This window comes from Pocillopora damicornis, chromosome 1 (genome assembly GCF_964200805.1).
Source record: "Pocillopora damicornis chromosome 1, jaPocDami1.2, whole genome shotgun sequence".
In the NCBI taxonomy this organism is placed as follows: Eukaryota; Metazoa; Cnidaria; class Anthozoa; order Scleractinia; family Pocilloporidae; genus Pocillopora; species Pocillopora damicornis.
Genome location: NC_142670.1, coordinates 4,441,501 through 4,455,204, shown reverse-complemented (window position 1 = coordinate 4,455,204; position 13,704 = coordinate 4,441,501). Strand labels below are relative to the sequence as shown.

Here is a 13,704-nt window from a genome sequence, read left to right as displayed (position 1 = left end):
AGAATATGTAGTTCCGCACATTAAAATGAACTAAAATTAGGTGTTGACAATAGAAAAAAGTATCAGTATCTAAGAGTGTTATCTTGAGATAACTGAACAAAGAGATTGGATTATTTTGCAATAGAGATACTGTTCAGACAGTATCCTTTCGTCAGACAAGCAGCTTATGCTCGGAAGATTAGTCTTTCAAGACTCGATGTACTAGTTTATCGATCCTTTTAAACATATGGTTTAGTTTATCAGCCCTTTTCGACTAATGGTTAATATCCCTATTTGATGATACACTGAATTGTCATAAGAAGTGGCCCAATACTGATTGCTAAAAAACTCTGGAGAACGGGACTGATTGTTTTGTAAATTGAAAATTACAACAACGTCGTTGGGATATCTTTAAAAAAAAGATGTTTAATTTTTTTACTCCATTGTTTGCTGCAAGCTTTAAAAAGTGGTAATCACTTCTTTATTTTTTTCCTTCCTTTTTATTTTTACTATAACTTTGATAAGTTAAATATGTTATTAGATACGGGGCTCCGTTTGCATGACTTGTGCACCAGAATCTGACTTGATCGATAAGTTATCCGCCTTACGCTTCAGTTCCATTGGCTTGTGTACTGATGCACACCAAACAGAGTGCACCTGTCACCATTGACTCATTTTGCTGTTCTCATTTTGCTGTTCTTCTGGACACAGCTGAGTATTGCAGCTGGAAAAGATGGAATCGAAAGTTTTGTGGCTGATAAATCGTGAGGAGAATTTCATTGTACTGATCTAATGTCATCCCACTCAGCTTTCCAAGAACTGATGTAACACAAGTAATTTGGAAAATGAACAAAGATCTTGTTACAGCTGAACGTAACGTATAAATTCAAAAATGATCCTTTTTCGTTTTCATTTATTAGCTTCTTGTTATCGTGTTTCGAGATGGAAGAGAAAAATTATGAGTCTTAAGATCGGTTTTGAATCGGATTGATCAGGCTGTAATCATTGATGCCACCAATCAATATTCTGTAGAAAAGGCACGATCAACGCGTTAAATCTGTGGCGAATCCATATTGGTATGTCAAGTAATCATTGACAAACAAAGCATTTGCCAATTTCCTGATCTGGATATTTATAGTATTTCTTGTGCTCATTGAATTTGTAAGTGAACATAACCATGCATGATTATCATTATCGAAACTAAAAAAAAAAACTTTCATGAGGCTCATATAGGTCTATTTCCTTCTTTAAGTTCAACATTCTGATCCTCGAGCGAGTTATCAAGGGAATGGTGACTATGCAACAAGAGAAGGACAAACATAGCGCTCAAATAAGGTATATTGTGTTCCATAAAATAAAATTTGGTTTCCGAAATACTGGGTCTTGGAATCTGCTCCTTTCTAGAAACAACAATCTAGGATCCAACATTTTTTAATCATAAATCTTCTAAGGTTAAATCTGAAGTCCAAAACAATAACAGCAAGTCATCATCTTGATAGAATTGCTACCTTATAGTGTGTCATCATCAACAATTACTAAACAACAATACTAATCTCTTGTTTTGTTTTTGTTCCTTTGTTGTTGTTGTTGTTTTTTTTTTCAGACTTGGTGTGGAGGCATGCGTGGCTATAATTCCTCTGTAAGGGATCTCGTGGTTATTTGGGTTATTGGCACCATAACACAAACCTTTCGCTTACATCTTCACAATCTTCAACTCTACACAGGTGAGGAGTAGATAAATGTCTGTGGAGATCAAAAGACTTAATATTTCTGACACATGTACAGTCCCGGTAATCTTGTGATGGTGTTATGTTGACCTCATTACTCTGCCAGCTCAGTGGTTTAAAAACTGTGTAAGTCTTGTGAAAATCATAATCAAATCCTCATCGTCATAATTTGACAAAACTTCTCACTTCTCTATAATTCAACAGGGTTTCTTGATCTTTCTTCTTCATTGCGTGAGGAACAGCGAGGTCAGTGATTAATCGCTTAAAATTACATCTCAAGATCCGGTATTATATCGATTTTTGCAGTTACAGTGGAGACCAGGAAGTTCAATTTAATTTCGATATTATATCAAAGAAATAAAGTCCTAGTTAACGAGGCTTGTGCTTAGATCTGGACTAGCTGGAAAGCAAAAGCAGCATGACAAACGGAAGCACTATAGGACCAAAATTTTCAGTGTATTCACATATTCTGTGGGGTATGTAAATCCATAAGTGCGCAGGAGCACAGCTTTCAAACAAATTCCCGTGTCTGAGGATGGGGGTAAAGGAAGAAAGAAGAAAGGACGTATTCCAGATGAAGAGTCAGAATGTAAGGTTTTTGTTGATAAAATTTACTACAGAGAGAAAAAGGAACAAGTTATAGGACATTTTTTACATTTTATAACGGTACCTGTCCACAGTAGCTCCAGATAACTGAATGAGCTCAAGTTTCGATATGGCTTGTGAAAACTGGCTTTTACTGAAATTCCATTCATATCATAGAACAATACAAAATCGTTGACAAAAAGAATACGACTACTCACAAACTCCTTGAATGTGATAGTGTGGCTAATTTGAATTGCAATTTACAGATAAGAGCTCGTTTGAGAAGAAGGATTCAGGCCATTTTCCCAGCGATGGATGATGGACTTGCACAAAACGAACAACCGTAGTGCCCCCGGAAGTAAATGAGGATTCCACAGCCATTGCTGCGCCGAGAAAAATAAAAGTTAAGCCACTGAGTGACAGCAAAATAATTAAAAAAGTATCGAACAAAAGCTCCATGTAGTTTCCAAAATGTTACGTTGTACAAAAAGTGACAACTGAAATTATAACTTCGTAGTACAGCAGTAGACATTGCAAGTTGGGAATCCGGCAACTAATTATACAATACGATATGAAAACAGAACTCTTACAGAAAAGCCACGAAAAAAAAGCTAAACAAAACAAAACAATAATAGGGGAAGGAAATAAGTTATTATCTCTAGAGACAAAGAGCCTAATGCTTTTTCACTCGAGAAAGTGACAGAGCAGTTGTTATTATCTACTGCACTACATATTTTGCCTCCGCTGCCGTGAGCTGACAACGGCAAGTAAATTAATCCTCCACGAAACACTGTGTGTTTGCATGACGAGCGTTTGGCATCTCAGTTGCAATTTCAATCATACTACCTCAAGGCATTGATATAAAGACCCTGTCAGCTTTCAACTGAAACAAAACACAGAATGGTAGAATTAGAATGTTAGGTATCTTTTCTGTACCGCGTATGTATTGTTTTCTGTTTGATTAATAGCCTGATACCCGACAATCACAAGCACAAAGTCCAGTTTGATTTGCATGAGAAAACTGAAAATAATATTGCATCTTAATGAAATGCTATATTATGGAAAACCCTATCTTTTTATAAAGCCTTCGCCACCTGTGTACGGGCATATTGATCTAACCATCATCCACTTGTTTATGTGCGTAATTATGACAATAAACCATCGGAGATGTTATAATGAATCTACGAGCTAAAAGTTAAGTTCCTTTAAGGCCATAAGGGGAAAAGATTCGCACTCAAACAGTTTATATTCTCAATCCGCGCTAAGTGAGATTTGCATCAAATAATTTTACTTCGCAGTGTAGGGCCATAAGAGAAGCAGTCTGAATAAGAGCTCTTCGCGAGGCAAATTTGCCATCGGTTATTTTGGATACTTGAATGTCAAAGAGGAGTCCTTTCATCTGGACGGAGCCTTTCAACGAAATGCTTTTGCATAGACTACTAATCATTTTTGGTAAGTACTTATATGAAACCAATCCGTTGTAGTCAAGCAGTTTAACCAGCTTCCTGTAATGTTTTCTCCCTGATTATACCGCAGAATGTTTTCCAAATTTCTTGGTGTTCATACTAACGCGATTGATTGACGTGAAGTCTGGTAAGAAAAAAATAAAAAGGAGGAGGTGAAAACAAATCTGAAGAAGAGAGCCTTTAAATTTGTTCAGGTGGTTTCCTTTGTCATCTCATAGCTTTGGTTAAAACGAAATTTAAACAAGATGCAATTTAGCAACTATCGAAACCGGAACACAATGGGTAAATTTACCCCCGTTCTTAAGATTCTTGGCCAAACGTTTTTGATTTACTCTGTCTTATTTTTCTTTTCCATGCGGACTTTCAACACCACAGTCTTAAATTAATTTCCTTCCTTACAGTAAACGTAGTCGCTTTTTAGAGCCAGGAGACAATATTAATGCAACCATCATCTCTATTTAAGCAGATGTATTTTCCTGACCGTTCTATCGCCTCAAGCGCTCTCCCACAACAGAAGCCTTTCAAGCAATAATTAGGCCAGAAAACAGAAATTGATCTCAACTGTTTCAAATATATCAGTCACTGTAGTTAAAAGTTGCGAGAACTGTGCTCTTTCATGGGCTAGGTTTTTTGTTTTTGTTTTTTGTTTTTTGTTTTTTTTTCTGAGCAATAAGGCTCTCAAGAAAAACTCTACAGATGTTCCGGTATAGATGACATAACAGGAACACTGAATTATCGCAGAAAAATATGTATCACAAGTCCTTATAGGTTATCGAGGCCTCTTTAGCTTCTCATACTTCACTGGGTAAAGCTTAGGAAAACACTGTTCCATTCTCTTTTAATTATTGAGCGAGAGGCAATCTCTGAAGATTACACCTTGTGTCCCTTTGTTTATTACAGAATATTTTTTTTTTTGGCATGAGGATTCAAACTCGGCGCAATTTCTTTGACTAGTTTAACCCTCATTTCATGATCGTTTTAAAAGATCCTTGTCGACCACAAACATTTCGCGCTTATTCCGCTATTTTTTATGCTATCTAAATTCGTGAAATTTTCGTTGTGGTCTCTCATCTAACTGCATCAGAGCGATTTGGATATATTAAGGTCTTAAATGGTTGTGGCAGTCTTCTAAAATTATGAGTTGTTTACTCTAGGCAGTTAGTTTAGTGGTTTCTCGCAATTTCCTCGAGGAGTTATTTCGACCTACACCTCGCGCGGGGTGTAGATCACAAGAAGCAAATGACGAGTTAAAAAGTATTGACGCCCGGCGGGCCTCCAGGACTCCGGGCATTCGCAAGCGATTTTTAACTTCTGCCTCCATCATATATTTTAATGACTTTCCTTTACGATGTGATTCAGTGCGTTGATTTTGAATAAGGTGCCATTTTCCCATCAGTATGTTCTTACCGGAAGATATTGCGCCATAAATAGCAATAATTTTTCCGAATGTTATTTTCTTTCTTTTTGATGGCCCTTCTCTACTAGGCCTGACATATATTTCTCTACATCTTCGTCAAGTATCTTCCATTCCCCTCTTTAAGCATATTTTCAAACTCTGTACGTAATTACTACGCGTGGAGGGTGCCGAATTTGTTCTTAGGATGCATAACGCTTCTCCATCTACGAATCCTTCCTTAAGGAGTGGTAAAGCACGACCCTTAGAAGGCGTTAAGTGTAATACGATTGATTTTACCCGCAGCTGCCCCTATATGGTTGACTAGGAAGTTCCACGTTTCCATGAGGTATCTTTTCATTTAAGTGCTTGTCTTGCTATTGATTCCCCTAACCTCCCCCCCCCCCCCACTCGCCTTCCCTACCCCTCACCCCTTGTTTCGGAATGGCTGTGAATTGAGGAATAATTTCTTTTTGGTTTTGTTACAGCTGGTATGACCATGCCAACTTCAGCACAAGATATGTATTGTATTTGCGGGGAAAAAAAGGAATTAACAAAAACTGTAAATGTTCTACGTTGTTCAACTGGCTAAACTCTGCCGTCAAAGATTAAACAATGTATTATCTGTTGCTCAATAAATATCAGAAGGCGAACCGTTCTAAAAGATTACTGATCTGTTATTGCCTGTAATTGTCCAAAAGAGGAGGGAAAGCAAACAAAGCGGGGGTTTTGGCCTAGAAAATTTAGAAGGTAACATCAAAATCAAAGCGGGGCCCATCCTAAACAACTAAAAAAAATTCAGAGAAAGAACTAAAGGTTCTAAACATCCTTACAATCTTTTTCTTTGTTTGGCTTTTCTATACAAACTCTCGATACCAACCACTAACTACTCTGTTCAACGAGTAGAAAGTGAAAAGTGGAAACTGATTTAAAAAAAGCAAAAACAAAAACAAACAAACAAAAAATCCCAGACACACGCAAACTTAAACAGAAACTGCAATGCGATCCTCACCGGGTTGGAAACGCAACTGGGATTGTATTCGAGCAGATAAAGGATAAAGAATCAAGCGAAAAATAATATAAGCAAATAATATACTAATGGAAAAAATAAATTAAAAAAAAATATAAACTGTATATGTATGAACGAGGAACTGCATTTACCATTATAAATGTCTCTGATTTATGTTCACGTATCTAACGCAGATGGAGTTTGCTCCTACCCTAATGATACACTCGCACCCTCAAAGTTGAACCGTTCGGACTATCGGACACTACAGCAAAGTGTTCAAGAAATGCGTCGAATCTGGCATAGGATGGAATGTGGCAATGAGACACCTACATGTATTAACAAAAACTGCTGTAGCTCTTGGTGTAAGCAGTTGGCTTCTCTTTTCAGTCAAACGTCTTCTTGGAGAGATCACTGTTTTAAAATGTGGGGATGCAGAGAAAATGAAAAAACTCGCATGCAGTTTTCGATTATACTGACAAATACAACCGACTCGTCGTATTTGGGCAGAATCAAAGTGAAACAGTGTCTGACACTGAATTTTCCTGCCATTAAGCTAACACCATCAAGCGAGGTAGGTGTATTTGATTTTCTTGCAACATTTTTAGTCTCTATAGTTATTGGTACTTTAATTCCACCCTTTAAAGAGTGAACAAACAGATCCCCCCCCCCAACCCGAGTCCGCATAGTTATCGATATAAGTTCGACTTTCGCGCGAATCATGCAAAGCTCGAAATGTAATCGCGAGTACGTTCTTTCTTATGCTATCAGTATTTCTTATGCTATTTGCATTCCCTATGTTGTTTCCAATGTTTTAATCAGTTGTTCCATTCTTGATGTATTATGTTCGTAATACTTTACCTAGAAACCCCTGGTAATGAGGTGTAAATAGAGGAGTTCGATCAAGAGGTCGGGAAATTAAACTCCACTTAAGTTATTGCTGGCGCCTTGGTTAAAGAAAGCTCAATTTTCCACAGACTGTGAAACCCATGAATTTATTAATTCTTTCTCAGTTCCCAGTCAAGAAAGTTGTTAACAACATCCTAAAAGAAGTGACCAACTCTTCTGTAAATAAAGTAACTAAGGAAAATATGGAACGCGCCTTCTTCACTGTTACTGATTTGGAGGAGTTCTTTGGGAATTATGCTCAAAATCACCTTAATCAAACCGTACCTAAGATTGACATCCGTGGTGAACATGCAGGTAAGTAGATCTTAAAAGCTGATTTGGAAGTTTTTATGATTCCTATTTCAGAGTCCATAAATACATGCATCATTCGTGGCAGATTTTAGAAAAAATTTGCCAAACGCTACTACTTTTTCGACGTTCTGGGGGTAAACTTTGTCTGTAGCAACCCTTTATCGACTCATTTTCGCGACATATGAAATGTCTTCTACCTCTTTTTTGCAGTTTTATAACAGCAAAGTCCTATCGCTTGTCAGTTATCTCCAATTCCAAGAATTCTTTTTATTTTACATATGTTCTTCAATATCGTCATAGTTATGAATCGGTCATAAAAGAGTGAAAAAAAAATGAATGGAATGAATAAATAAATTGAGAAAATAAAAATAAGAAATCATTTTAATTCATCGCAGTGATTTGTTTTTTGATTTAAAAATGATCACCAGCACTTTATCTGACAATTGAATGGAGAACGCTCCTTTGACTGATGATCCATGCAAACTACTCGCATTTACTAAAACTTTTGAGGACGATAACTTGTGACTACTATGAAAGCATCTGCATTTATTTTGGCCCTCACTTAATATAAGTCGCTGTTTTGCAATTAGATATTTTGGTCAGGAAGATTTTCCACGAAAATGAGACGAGAGTAGAACTTGTGGATGATAAAGGAGAAAACTACGTCAGTGTCCCTGTTACAGGCTTGGATAACGGTTAGAAGGCTAATCTTTACTCTTTTTTTTTTAAAGCACAGAAAATAATATATTTTTGCCGTATTATTCAAATCATTTTAGCGATTATCAGTGTTATTGGTCAAAAGGGGGCTGGGTTTCAATTTATAACGAACATTCAAACTGAATCGCTAATATCTTAATCCAGTTGTTTTGGTTTTCTTTTGCCTGTTTATGTCTCCTTTGGTCGAAATATTTTATTCTTATTACAAGTTGGGCATGCCAATGAAACACACTAATAAACTCGCAGGGTTTTTAAACTGTGACAACTTATGTTTTTTTCTCGATATTCTCGTAGCATTATCAAATTAGGAAATCGTTTCCATCATTTCACCTGGGATCAGTTGTACTTTGTGTCATTTACAAAGATCTCCATGAAGTATTCCTAACAGGCCAGACCGACTCTGCTCCTGTCACTAAAATCAGGTTTGCTAAAACTTAGTATTGCATAGAGTATATTTCATCTCAAATAAATCTGTTTTGGTGCGCTAATAACTTACATAGGGCATTTTAATACGAAGAATTTACTCGACCTAAATTTGAATTCCTCTTTTTTTTTTTAGTTTCTTTCGTGTTGATCCTGTTTTGCTATCTTTTTATTAATTTATCTTTTTGTCTTTTGTCGGTCTGTTTGTTTTCTTTTTTATTTGTCTTTTGGGAATTCAACAGTAATATCTTGTCTGCAACGATATGGTCGAGGAACAACACTTTCAGGAAAAATGTAACATTAAAATTTAAAAACCTACTGGTAAGTTACAATTTATTAAGAAAGAAAATTCGTAACTTATATTTTGTTTTGATTTGATTTAATTTGTTTCTTCTTCTTCTTAATAATATTATTATTATTGTTATTAATGTTATTATTATTAATAGTATTATTATTATCATTATTTCCATGAATATTATTATCATCATCATCACTATTATCTTTATTATTATAATTTCTATTGTTATTAATATCATCATCGTATCACGTCAAGATCCTATTTCTTTTTCAAGGAGTTTCTTTAAAGCGAGAGGAACTAGACTAGAAATCTTGTAAACAATTCTTTACATGTATCCAAAGGGATAAGGAGGGGTCTGAAAAATTCCGGCAAGAGCACTCCCACCTCCTCATCAGCCAGCTAGTCGCTGTACTACGTAATAATAACGGTACTTTACGGTTTTAGGATGCACCGAAGAGAAGCTGCGTGTTTTGGAATACTTCAAAAAACAGGTAAACAGCTCTGGATGAATTGATGACATCGTTCACGTCAAATTATCAATTTGCTAAAGAACTTTGCTTTTGTGCACTGGTACATCACATTGTGTGGTCACCTTTTACTCCTTCTTTTCCTCCTTCTCAGCTTCCGCATGCTCAGCGGTCTATAAAGCTGGCAGCTGGCAGTTGTTTTGTTCATTTCGAATCTAAATACTGCTCTTCTGACTGGTTTCTGCTGTCATTCTAGTTGGTCAGGACAAGGGTGCCTCCTAACATCGAGGAACGAATCTCACACCGAGTGCAGCTGCAATCATTTGACTCACTTTGCAGTTCTTATGCAGTTTGACAGAGGAACCAGCGGTAACGTTTTAACTAAGGTAGGAATATCGCTAAACACACATGCATTGATTTCAGAAGGAACTAAGACTAGACAACATTGACGTGGCACTTTTTCCTACATGTCCACAATCCAGGTAGATGGTGTGTAGCCCTCTTCCGTTACTAATATTGAATCGCCGTTTTTCTATTCATTCTTAAGACTGACGAAAAAGCGCTGGAAATTCTTACATATGTGGGCTTGTCTTTCTCTCTGGTTGGAATATCTTTAACAATCATCAGTTATGCTGTTCTTACGTAAGTACATAATATAGTTCCACCCAAGAATTCCAAAGCAAGCTCAGAATATAGACCAACAAGAAATTATATCAGTTTAAATGTGTGAAGTTTAGATTCCTTTAAGCAGCCAAGTCGAATCAAAAATATAACCAGGCTTTGTATAAATGAGAATGGAACTGATTTAGAATAAAATCAGTTGTTTATTTTTGATCAGAGACATGAGTGGACCTTTATCTCAGATTCGAGTGAGTCTAGTCGCTTCACTTGGTGCAGGTCAAATTATCTTCCTAACTGGAAGTGGTGCTGTCGAGAACAAGGTGAGATATTGTATCAGACGAGAAGAGAAGAATCTTCTTTGTTAAATCTTAATGACACTGATGCAAATCTTAACTCAACGTTTTCATTCTTGTGCAGTCCGCCTGTGTTACAGTAGCAGCTTTTGTGCAATATTTCCTAATGGCCGCTTTCTGCTGGATGTTGATCGAGGGAGTTTATCTCTACCTGTTTGTTGTAAAAGTTTACAACATCGACGATAAGATGAAGGTTTCACATGGATTTTCATGGGGTAACTATGAATTAGAAACCCATTCTCTCTTTGATAATCTTTGGAAAAGTAAAACATGACTTACCATGAACATTGCGAACACGATCATCGTCTTAGACATCATCATCATTTGACTCTGTTGTCACTTCGAATTTCGAATCCACAGGTCTACCCGCCGTCGTTGTTTCCATATCGTTGGGCATTGTAGCAGGAACCGGACCGGGGATTAAAAGCTATATCAGTGCAAATTTGTAAGAAGTGAATGATTTTTTTCTCGTGTGATTTCCCTGTCGCGAATCCTCATTTAATGTTGTATTTTTCTTGGCTTTGTTTTTTCGTTTTTGTCTATTGTTTTTGCTATTGTTATTGTTATTGTTTTTGGTTTAATTGATTGGTTTGATGCTGCTGTTGTTGTTGTTTTTGTTGTTTTGTTATTTCTATGTTCTTTTGTATTACTTGTCATCAAACCTAACATGGAGGGTACTGCGTACATGCATTCGCAAAAAAAAATTAATTAACTGATAATGTATTAAAAGTGTCAGATACTTGATTTTTATTCAGCTGCTGGATGTCATCCTCTAATGGCATGATCTGGATATTTGTTGTATTCGTTGTACTGATCGAGTTGGTAAGTTGAATTCTTATATTTTTTTCGTTTCCCTCTTTCACGCTTTGCCTTTAGTTATCATTGCATCGTGAGCATTTCTTTCGCTTGCCGCTTTTTTTTAACCTCGTTGACTCTGTTCAATAGTTTTCAACGAAATATAAAATATGTACGAAATACACATTTTTCTTGAGGTGGCCTTTATTTCGGGAGATGCCGTCAGCGGTTACCGCGCAAGATTTTCAGGTTGGGTCCTGATTCGAGTCTCTCCCGGGTTGTTGTTTTGTGTTGTTTGGCGAATGGAATGATGAGGGGGGAAGGGTTAAACTTTTAAAGAACATCCAATAAGGCCGATAGGAGAACTTAGCTCAAGTGCAAACTTCTCTTTCCTTTGTATAGTTAAATTGTTTTTGTTTCATTCTGTTTTGTTTTGCTTCCAGTTAAACACGCTGATACTGGTACGAGTTATCAATGAGATGAAAAACATGCAGCATGCAAAAGACAAAATCAGTGAACAAATGAGGTAAGTATTTTAGTGGCGCAAGTGGTAGATCCATATAAATCATTATCCACTTACTTTGCTGTCTTATACAAATAATGCCAACTCACAACAATAATAAAAGGAAATTATATTGATTTTATTATTTTTCCGTGATTCTATAGACTTGGTGTCAGGGCATGCGTGTTGATGATTCCTTTGCTAGGGATCACCTGGCTATTTGGTCTTCTGTCGCCCATGCACAAAGCGTTTGCCTACATTTTCACAATTTTCAACTCCACTCAGGTAAACTGAACACAGCTTTTAGTGAATGAAGTCCGTGCTCATACGGAACCAACGTAAAAGAGCGATTGGTGGATTTAACTCTTATTGAGATATTTCTGTTTTAAGTATGAATCTTGACAAAGGTAAAAGTCAGTGCTCAGAGCGCATCTCATCTCAGGGTACAAGTTCACCCGGCCCAAATATCTATTATGAATTCGTCTCTCCTGACACAAAAATAACTTTCAAATTATCCCATTAATACATACTTGAAAAAAACTCACCCTACGTGGCTGATGAACTTATAACAGTTACAACATTATTTAGTAAACGGTGTTGAACCCTTTAACTTCCAAGATATTATTAGTAATTCTCCTCACTGTCTGCTATACAATTCTTCTGATTTTACTTGTGAGAATTTGGTATTGGATCAGCTTATAATCCCCTAATTGATACTTTTCTTGGTTCTCATCACTTGTCTTCTTGATTTGTATTGATATTGTAAGGAGAAATTCTGTCTTAGTCACTCATGGGAATTAAAGGTTTGAAAAAGGAAAAAAGGGAAAAACAGATCATGATTGTAAGATTTGTCCATAACAACAACGACCCTCTTTACAATTATGTGAAAAAGAGAAATTCAGTTTTCCTGGGTAAAAGGAAACCTCAATATAACAAAACATTTAGTTATTTTTTACCAGTGGTCAAAGTTTTGCTTATTGAAACGGAGTCGATTTAGGACATGACAAGAAAACACTAACGGCTTCACAATCGAATACCTGAGATGATAAAAGTTTTCTTGATCTAATTATATTCCTCTCGATACTCCTGAAATGTGTGAAAAGTACCGCGTGAAGGCAAGGAGTTGTACTACCCCTTCTTTTAAAGTTTACTAAGTGGTAAACTTTGTGTAATACAGAGACAGAGTAGAGAACTTGTGATTAATAACAGTAAAGGTTCGGACATTTTTGCCGCCCAGCAACATTCAATACTAAGAGGTTTAGGGTTGGGGGCTTGAATGAAAGCGCTTTGAATCTACTAAAGGCGTTAATGTGATTTCCCACATTGTGATTTCACAGGGCTTCTTAATATTCCTCCTTCACTGCGTGAAAAACTCAGAGGTATGTTGTTCAAGATTATTTTGAAGTCTCTTTGTAAGCTTTAGATTTTTTCTCAGATTTTTACCTGGCAGGCCTTCCGCTTTGAAATAAGGAATTAAATTCAATGGTTTTATATGTGCGCAGCACATGGAGTTGTACAATTCTTGAGATCGTTTTGATATCAACTTATTAATGGAGATTAGATCTCGCTTCAAAAGAAGGATCACTGGTGCCACCCTAGCAGCAGATGAAATAAGAGGCAGTAAATGAGCTTCGCAAGTAAATGAAATCATCAACGTGATATTGCCAAGGAAAATCAATGTCCAGCCTCGCAATAACCATGAAAGTGGCCTTGAAATCTCCGAGATCTGAGTCGTCACCGTAGTGTTTTTCCTTAGCTTAGATTTATGCATATCTTAAATTAAATTCGTTAAGAAAATCTTAGAGTAGATATAAATAATCAGCTTCAGAAGGCTCTGACAGCTTTGTATTGATCCGAAAAGTAATAAGAGAAAATCTCACGTATTCATGATTTAAGGTCTCCTCCTTGTCGAATAAAAGAGCACTGGATACAGTTGTGTTAAGAAGGTTTAGCTAGCATCCAAGACAGGAAGAAATTTGAAATAATATTGATAAAAGCCTTTCATTGTTAATAAATGAGCAATCAATACGTTTTATATTCTCGTGGTTTTAATTTGACATGTTAAAATACCAACAAAAGCAGCAACAGTGCTAACTTGTAGCAATTCTCAGAGAAAGAAAAGTTTGCACCACTGATGATAATCAAATTACAATTCCTTTATCTACCTTGTTT

At 36.4% G+C, this 13,704-nt stretch overlaps 3 protein-coding genes across 4 annotated transcripts in view; all 3 read left to right on the top strand.

The window, feature by feature from the left end:
• The window catches only part of LOC149051434 (uncharacterized), a 103,306-nt gene that overhangs the window by 82,631 nt on the left and 6,971 nt on the right, over positions 1-13,704 (top strand). The window lies entirely within an intron of this gene.
• On the top strand, positions 5,800-9,972 carry LOC149051436 (adhesion G protein-coupled receptor E3-like). Its single transcript, XM_089186861.1, has 8 exons — positions 5,800-6,730; positions 7,170-7,359; positions 7,947-8,049; positions 8,406-8,495; positions 8,739-8,817; positions 9,239-9,285; positions 9,518-9,647; positions 9,809-9,972. The coding sequence occupies exons 1-8, from the start codon at positions 6,320-6,322 to the stop codon at positions 9,905-9,907; spliced, it is 1,149 nt and encodes a 382-aa protein (XP_089042987.1). The 5' UTR covers positions 5,800-6,319; the 3' UTR covers positions 9,908-9,972.
• LOC149051435 (adhesion G protein-coupled receptor D1-like) lies at positions 9,966-13,560 on the top strand. 2 transcript variants are annotated; one of them, XM_089186308.1, is made up of 5 exons: positions 9,966-10,202; positions 10,300-11,556; positions 11,697-11,817; positions 12,870-12,911; positions 13,089-13,560. In XM_089186308.1, exons 2-5 carry the CDS (start codon positions 11,510-11,512, stop codon positions 13,158-13,160), a joined length of 282 nt encoding a protein of 93 aa, XP_089042434.1. In that variant the 5' UTR covers positions 9,966-10,202; positions 10,300-11,509; the 3' UTR covers positions 13,161-13,560. Both variants share the same exon structure in this region; 1 of them encodes a protein (XP_089042434.1).